Here is a 9,277-nt window from a genome sequence, read left to right on the forward strand (position 1 = left end):
CCAGGGCCTGGGACTGACCCTTACTATCAGAAAAACAAAGGTGCACCACCAGCCTGCTCTGGACCAGTTAACTCTCTGGCAAAGATCTCCATTGACAGATGGGAGCTGGAGAACGTTGAACACTTTGCATATCTCAGCAGCCATCTCTCAAAGAAGACCAACACTGATGAGGAGATCCAGTATATGATCTGATGTGCCAACTGTGCCTTCAGAAGATTGTATCATTGTGTGTTCAATAATCATGACATCAGGACTTGAACAAAGCTCCTATTATAGTAATCCCAACTCTTCTCTACAGCTGTGAAGTTTGGGTGACCTACAGGGACCACCTGAAAAGCCTGGAATACCTTCACCAGTATTACCTCTAGAAGATCCTTGGCAACAAATTAGGAGGACTGTCACACAAATTCCAGTGTCCTTATTGATGCTGACACCACCATTATGGAAGTGTTGATTATTCAGCATCAGCTGTGGTGGACATGGCATTGTGGGTGTATGCCTGATGTACATTTACCAATACAGTTGCTATACTCCCAAGTCAGCCTAGGACAAAGGACACACAGGGGCCAAAAGAAATGCTTCAAGGACACCCTCAAGGCAAACATTAAGAAGTGTGACACTGACATCACTAACTGGGAAAAACTAGCTTGGGACAGGGGGACATGGCAACACCTTGTGAGAGAAAGTACATCTTTCTTTGAGGAAAACCGTCTTGCCCTATAGGCAGACAAATGGCAGAAATGGAAGCAAAGGAAACAAGACTGAGAAATCTGCAGTTTGGCCTCTCTTTAACCACCACCTGTGGCACCTGCCAGAGTCTGTGGTTCTAGGATTAGTCTTCTTAGCCATCAAAGGACTTATCTACAACCCTTTAATTGGCCCCTGGAGTAATCATACTCAACTGTGGGGGATTGCTGCCCATGACTTGGCACTGGTAAGAGCTCAGCTGGACTACTGTACCCAGTTTTGTGTACCATACTTGATATGGGTTTGTGAATTGTCTGGAGCGCCCAGAGAACTGCAACAAAAAGTTATGACCTATGACAAAAGGTTTCAGGAATTAAGTTTCATTAGCCTATGGAGAAGAAGATTGCAGAGAAATATAATAGTAATCTAAAATATGAAAAGCAGCAGTTCCCAATCTTTCCAGAGTCAGAACAACCTTCCATCACTTTAAATATGGCGGCTCCAGTGCTTGAGAACTAACACTGGCACCGCCTTAATTTATCTCACTCAATCAGGTGCTGCTACTGTCATATAAAACTGCCTCATACACACTACTGCTGCATTACAGCTCTGTGATCTGCCTAAAGGAGGAAGGAGCTGTCTCATGTTGTGCAGCCCTTCCTGGTCCAGCTTCCTCCATGCTCTTCCCAGAAACAGAAGCACAGGGATGGAATTGTCCTGCTGTCCTCTGTTTCTTGGAGGAGTTTGGGAGGGGCCAGATAAGGAAGGGCCTGAGGCAACTCCTGCCTCTTTTCGCCTGATGACAGGGCCCTAATGCAGCAGGAGTATGTGAGGGATTTTCATCTAGCTCCCACAGCAGTGGCAATGCCTGAGTTGTGGTACCCCGAGGGGGTTTCATAGCTCCTCAACTGAAAGCTACTGATGTAAAGATCAGTGAAAAGAGGAAGGTTATAAACTGTTTTTTGTGTTCACTGTGGATAGGACAAGTAGTATTGGACTTAAAATGCAACAAAGGAAATATAGGTTAGGCCAGGCACAGGCTGCATAGAGCCTGCAAGGGGTTAAGTTGTGGCCTCCGGGCTCCTACTCAGTCCTAACTCCCCTATTATTCAGGCTGCAGCCAGAGTCTCCGGTCCCCTGTTCCCTCCCCCAGTTTGTGTTCTGTGCTGGCCCCAAGGGACACTGTGACATGGCATAGTGCTGTTAAGGTAAAGCTGGGACTGTGCATGGTACCGTGGTTGGAGGGTGCACATGCTGCAGCAGTGGGGCACTCGCATAAGTGCACAGTATGATGGTGGAGGGAGAGCGTCCATGTTGGGTTGTTGCAGCAGTGGGGGCAGGGTGCCTGAGCAGGTGCAGCTTCAGCAGGGGTGTGTGATGCAAGAGGAGGGGGCACCCGTGCAGTGTATGACCCAGAAGCCTGCAACTCCCACTGCTGCAGCATGCAGTCCCTGGCCACTTAGAAGTTGGATAGCTATGGGTTAGACATTAGAAAAAATAGTTAATTGTAAGGATGGTTACACACTGGAAGAAATTACTTTGGGAGCTTGTGACTTTTAAGAACAGGATAGAAAATATCTGTAAGTAGTGATTTACATATAGGTGATCCTACCTTAGGGCAGAGGAATGGAGTAGGTAACCTTTTGAGGTTCCTCCCATCCCTATTTTATATGATTATATGAAATAAAGAAAATAGTTTGAGATGCATCAGACCAGTAAAATTAAGAAATCGAGTTTTTAACGGCATGCAGTTGCTCAGTGTACATTCTGGGTGAATGTCACAATACAGAATATCTACATAAGGCTCCAGCATCATTTAAGTCCTATTTAAGCTGTTAAAGTAGTTTCAATGGTGCATAAGGTGCTGCCTGGGCTCTCTTCTGCAGGGTGAATTTCTCCTTTTAGTTTTAAATATTTATTAGCTTGAATATTTTGTTGATTTTCAGAATTATCCTTTAAATGCCAAAAGCCATTACACCATGTTATAGCTTAGCTACTTGTCAAATACCATTTTATACATAATTTGTTTTTGAGTCACAAATATAAAAATGAATAAAGACTAATTTTTAAATGCATTTGGATTACTCAACTGATTGAACATTTTTTTTGAATGTAGAGAGGTAAAAAGTATCTTGCTCTTGTTCTAAGATCTATACATTCCTATATATTTAAATTTGGAAATTGATTCTGTGTTTATTTAGCAAGTCTATATTTCTCCTTGGAAAGTTTCATATTATACCCATTTAATTTTTAAACTGAAATCTATATTACGTTGTAAAGATACCTTATAGAATCACAATACACGTCAGTGTTGGAACACTGCCATCACCTTGTGCAGGATATCTGTGGTTCAGTTTTTCAGGCTTGAATGTGTGTTTCAGTTAAACCTCTTGAGATATATACCTTATATTTGAGACACCTGTTCTAAAGGTCTTTTAGAAGTTCAGTTAGAATGGCTGGAAACGGAAGGAAACTGATCTGATAATGAAATGTAAAATTTTTTTTACACCTACTTGTGTTGCTTTTCTGAACAGATCAATCATATCAAAACCATAAAGTACTTTGGTTACAAGCAAGCACAACAACTTCCAGTACAATTTTAATGATGAAAAAAGCAGTTAAAATTACATAGATATTTTAAAGTTCTAGATAAGTCTTTGAGGGATATCATCAGTGTTATACATTCACCCACTTTGTTGCCTTTCCTGTCAAGAAAAACAGCATATATTCAAATACTCTTTCCTTAAACTCACCCTGCACAACCAAAAGAAGTGAAATATTTTTGATCTTACAATTTTCTTTTTATGAATGTCATAAAAAATTTAAGTATATATTACCAGAGCAAATCAAAATGTCTAAAATGCATACTTTTTCCGATTTAGCCATTGCTAAAACCTATCACTTCTTTAAAAAAAAATACTAACAAGTCAAGAAAATTAATCACTCCACTATAAGAATACTTTAGGGTATGTATAATTTTTACATATTAAATGTTAATAGTTGTCTTTAACAAACACACAGTATATAAATTGTTTAAATCTACTGAATGTCAAAATAGCAAAGAAATCCTATGTTAAAAATGATGAAAGTAGAGAAATCATTTGATGACTATTTGATGCTATTTATAATAGGGGTGGGAATCACTGTTTAGTTAAATTAGCATTTGAGTCTAATGCAAATTCATTTGGGGCTATTTAGGGTGCAGGCTTAAAAGGCAGACCACCTGTCTTGCACACTGATGCTTGCAAATATACCAGGATTACAGTACAATTTAATTCCACACCTCGATTTTATCAGAAAAATTTAAAAAGTTAGGTGGTATATTTTGAAAAAAGTACAGTTAACACAGGTACCATTACACTGATAAAACTCTGAAAAAGTACACCTTGTTTAGAATTCTGAATCTTACCAAAATAGAAGTTTCTGCCAAAGTGTAGCATAGTTCATATAAGTGGATCTATGCATGTATAGTTAATATAAGTGGATTATATATTTATCTCATACCAGATCCACTTATACTGACTATATACAGTATAACCTCATAAATCTGGAATTCTCAAAAATCTGGCACTGCTCCACGACCGGCTACTGTTCTCCCCCTGCACCCCCCGGACGTGGCAGGAGAAGCTTGCACACAGCAGCTGCTGCTGCCATTGTGCATGTGGCCACTGCTCCGGGACCATTCGCTGCTTCCCCCCTAACCCCAGTCCGCGCCCAGCTGCTTAGCATGTTCAAATATCCGGCATTTTCAAATATCCAACGTGCTCAGTCCCAAGCATGCTGGACTTGTGAGGTTATATTGTATATATTAAATAGACTAGGCTGTGCTGCCAAATTTGATAAAATCACACAACATGCTTATGTTTAGAGTCACGTTTGGAACATATATGTGTATATGTATACAATCTCCCAAATGTGACTCTAAACATAAGCACGTTGTGTGATTTTATCAAATTCGGCAGCACAGCCTAGTTTATTTTCTGAGTGCTTCATTATAAATCCATAATGTAGTGTGTACATTAGCTCTTCTCCCAAGACTCTGAATACCAGACTCAACACTAAAGATTAGCTATGCAGTGCTACAAATAGTCATTCAAAAATCGATTAAAAATAGGCAAGAGAACTGAACACTGACCCTTCAATTTATTACTATTGCAAGATGACAGTTACATGGGGGTTCTTTGTATTTTCAGTGGAGCAAATCCTAAACATCTCCTTGATTGCCCTTTCTTTTGCTACCTTTCTAGGATTTGGAGCATTGGATGTAAACAAAAGAAAGACACAGGTAGATTTTTTGTCACCATTATATTTGTTATTTCTGTGCTTTATCTTTTCTTCCCCTATTCTCCACATAGCTGACATTTTTTTCCAGCTTTGTCTTTTGCAAGAGAAGCAGCAAGAGCAACTTAGCAGTAGCACCTGAGTGGTACTTTGGGTAGCATTGGTGGTTGGGTGCAAAATAGCAAGATGCAAAAGAGCAGACAGACTTTGATGGCTTGAACACATATACAGAAATGCTACCAGCCTTTACACCAGTGTTAAAATGGAACACACACGTTGTAATTCTTTGCATTGGTGGAACTCCCTTGAATCCAGCACAGAATTACTCTGGGAAAAATCAGAGGTAAAATTGTACAGTTTCTAGTTAAACTGGTGTAAGTTTTAGTTATTTGCAGCTTATCTCAGGGTAACCATTTGCACATGCTGAATAGGCTGTCATTGCTTGCTACCCTGCCAGCCAACAATAAGGCATAATACTGTATTTCCTCATATATAACATGCACCTTTCCCCCAAAAAATTGTCCTCCAAAATTTGGATGCGTGTTTTAAGTGTGGAAACAGTTTTATTCACTGGAAAAGGAGCAGTAACTGGTATTGTACATGCCATGTAGCTGCCAAGATAGCTGCTGCTTGTGTCTGCTCAGCAAACTGAAGGGGTGAAAGCTTGCACTAACTCTCTCACAGCTGTAGCTACTGGCTGAGCACTGTAGCTTGTGGCCGAAGCAGGAAGTGAGCTGATGGTAGTATCTTGATGAGGCTCATGATGTGGAAACAACACTTTATTTATAGGAACTTATATGAAGAACTACTTCCAGTAAAGAAATAATAACCTTGCTACTGCCCTTTGCAAGGGTAGCCCAGCCTTGTGGAAAGCCTTCCTGAAAACAGAATATCCAGGAAGTTTGGCATTGTAAGAAACAGTCTGTCACACCACGAAGCAGTAGCATAAGTAGGATGGGTTGAAAGGGGCACCAACTGTGAGGGGGGTACTGCAATCACTCCCTGCAAGTCTTTGCCACAGCAGGGATACCTCTGTGCCGTCCCTGCCTAGCACCAAGCAGTGTACCTAGTGGGTACACTAGGGTGTACATTAGCTCTTCTCCCTAGCGGTAGTGGGGGGTGAGTGGAGCAAGCAGAAAGGTGCTCTGCAACAGAGAACCCCTAACCCCTTTTACTCTAGTAGTGCGGAGGGAGATGGAAGGCAGCATTATGCCTGTTGCTTGCTAGTGAAACTGCCAGCAAAGCAAGTGCAGCTTAGCAGAGAAAATTAGCACAACTAAATGGGATGCAGGACCTAGCCTTCGGACTGCAGGCAGGAGACCCACGGGCTGTTGATTAGAGTTAGCAACACTGGAGCTGGGTTGGGTGACTGGAAGACAGTGGCATACTGAGGGTCCCTGGAGCCCGGGGGGCCAACGCCTGATCCGAACAGGGTGTGGGGCTGAGGCAAATCAGTCTGTTTGGGGTCCCACCTCCCACCCCCCAGCAAGTCCATGGGGGAATTACCAGCACTGCACACCGCCCGCAGGGGGAGAGGCACCAGCCAGAATTTCTGGCCGGAACAGCAGAAGAATCCCACACCCCGCCGGCCGGGAGGACCACACAGCAAACGCGGGAGGCGTCTCAGGCTCTCCAACCGGTGTTCTTCCCCCAAGGCCAGTGCCCAGGGGCCATGGCCTCCCCCCACTCCCCACCTCCACCCCCCCCGTTGGTATGCCACTGCTGGAAGGGGGAGGAGAAAAGGAGCATGTATAGTTTGATACTGGGGCTAGAGGCACAGAGTGGTCCAGTTTCCCACAACAAGGAGCTCTACAGGGTGCAGTATATAGGGAGATAAATAACGTGTCTGTAGTGTCTACTGTGAGGTTCATAGTGGTTTAAAGGGAAGGAGAAGGCCATGAAGAGGTGCTCTAGGGAGGGCATTGTCACAGAGGATGCCAGTGAAGCACTGTGCTTTTTGGGACTATGGTCTAAGGGCCCAGCACAGTGAGGTGGGACTGGGGATCCAGGGCAGAGAGGGAGAGAATGTCAGAAGCCAGAGATACATTTGGCCATCTTGAGCTGCAGGATCAGGGCCTGGCACATACAGCCCAGGCTATAGCCAAGAGTGCCAAGACAGGGACTAGTTACTGGATAAGGGCCCAGAGGGGTGAATTGAAGGGCAGCATGTCTAAGATAGGCAAGAGTAAGAGCCTCAAGGGGTAGGTGCTTGTCATTGAGTGGTGCAAGTGAGAGCACAAGGACATATTGGGGTAGCCTGAGCAGCAGAATACGTGTAGTGGGGCCACCCATGGTGCCATGACACCTCTAGAGGTAGACCCCCACTCTCCCTGGGAGCCTTTGCCAGAGAAGACATAGTCCTGTGCCCAATGTGTATGTATAGGAAAGAGGGACTGAACGGGACACCAGGGTTGCCTCTCAGGCAGCCTGACAATGGGGCTGCTCCTGCCTGAGGGGAGATGCTGCTCCTATGGCAGTGGCAGCAGTCACAGCAGTATCCTAGGAAGGTAATTCTTCCCTTCTCCTCACCCATGTCCCCTGTCCCCCAGTCTACAATGGTTAGCATACGCCCGCACGCATGTCTTGGGTAGCCAATAAACTTGGTATGCCTCTGCCAGGAAGTTTCAGATGTCACACTTCCTGGACACTCTGGATGCGTCCAGATGCGCATGGACGTTTGATTCCCCAATGACAAGTAGTGGCAGCGCACCTTGCGCTGCTGCTTCTTGTCTCTGGGGAGCACCTGCGCCAAAGTGCACAGCAAGTTACCCCGGGTGGGGCAGGGGAGGCTGAGGCCAGCACTGTGCTGGCCCCAGCAGCCTTACCTGGGGTCCTGGGGGTCTCCCGGGGCTGCAGCCATGGCATTTCCATTGCACTGGGGGGGTGGGCTGGCTTCGCTTTTTAGCAGTGTGCACTGGCCGAGCGTGCACTGCTCTGGGTTTTTTTCCCCGTGGGTTTTTTTGACCCCTGAATATCCAGGAGCCGAAAAATCCCATGGGAAAAAACCTAGTATAGTGCACACTCGGGCAGTGCACCCTTGCAGTATGGAGAACACCAGACTGTGCAGTATGTGGCGCTGCAAACTGTGCAGTATGTGGACATGCCCTCTATGTTTCTAGGACTTACTCTTTCACACAGTCAGCCATGACTCTGGAAAAATCTTTTTTATTTTCTACATTCTACCATTCAAAAACAAGGTTTGTTTTATTGGGGGTGTGTTGTATGTAAGAAATATAGTAACTGCAAGCTAAAGCAGGCAGTTTGAATAGCTGTTTGGCTGTCCACTCTGAATCCTGGTGTGCAAAAGCAATGTGAATTATACTGGGGTAAAAGTGTTGCATGTCCTCATGCTGAGTGGCAACCATGGTAAGTACATACCTGCCATGCAAAAACCCTTGAAAGAGAATTATGGGAGGTATTTCTTTTCCAGACATACTTGGGTATGCTGCCTCTACAGACTTCCAGCTTCCAACATACTATGGAATCTATTTGGCAAAACTTAAAACACAAAAGGAAGCTATAATAGAATACAGAAGATCTATTTAAAAAAAATGCTCAGCTTTACCTGCCTCTTGAATAGGAATATTAGAAAAGCTTCAGCATAATTCTGAAGTCTCATAATACCTTATAGTTTTACCCATTCTGTTTTTCCCATAACCACTGAAGTAACCCTGCTTTCCATGCAAGCTTTATGGGTTAAAACAGCACAAAGCACAGGGTTAATGTTTTATAAAGTATATTAAACAATTTATTGAACAAGTTTTTCCTTCTCTCTATCTTCTCTATTTACAGAATTAGCACCAAAATGAAAACATACCTTCATCTTCCCAACCACTGTTTGTACTCCCTTCTCTTTCACTGTTTTCTTGTAATACTGTATGGTCTGTTGGCAAGTCATCTTCTGGCACACTAGCATCGCAATCTGCTGCATCTGTTACACTTTCTTCTTCCACAATATGCAATTTGTCTTCGTCATCTGAATCTGAATTTGCTTCTACCACATTATTGTAATTGGTAACTGCACAGAGACAAAAAGCAAAACACAACTGAACAAAAACACTCTTATGTTAGACAGTACCGAGAGTAGTTCTATGATTGGTTTAAAGGTGTTACTACAGTACACCCAACATGTTTAGGAAGACAATACTGCTGATTAGCAGTTATTGTGAATTTTTCTCTTTAAAGGCAAAATGATGTGGCAGATATACACAACGAACCTACATCACACTATATAAGACAAAAAAGAAACTTAGGGGGCAGCTTTCAAAGGAAATGTTACATTTCCCCCCATCACTAAGTACCCAGAAGG

At 43.5% G+C, this 9,277-nt stretch overlaps 1 protein-coding gene across 1 annotated transcript in view; it reads right to left on the reverse strand.

Moving 5' to 3' along the window:
• The window catches only part of ZEB1 (zinc finger E-box binding homeobox 1), a gene marked incomplete at its 5' end in the record, with an annotated part of 76,300 nt that extends 67,265 nt beyond the window's left edge, over positions 1–9,035 (reverse strand). Inside the window, one exon of the mRNA XM_019507951.1 lies at positions 8,786–9,035. Coding sequence (XP_019363496.1) covers positions 8,786–9,035 — 250 coding nt within the window. The remainder of the gene's footprint in view (positions 1–8,785) is intronic.
• Positions 9,036–9,277: the final 242 nt, after the last annotated feature.

Source organism: Gavialis gangeticus, unplaced genomic scaffold (genome assembly GCF_001723915.1).
Source record: "Gavialis gangeticus isolate Ggan-Ray unplaced genomic scaffold, GavGan_comp1, whole genome shotgun sequence".
Lineage (NCBI taxonomy): Eukaryota > Metazoa > Chordata > Crocodylia > Gavialidae > Gavialis > Gavialis gangeticus.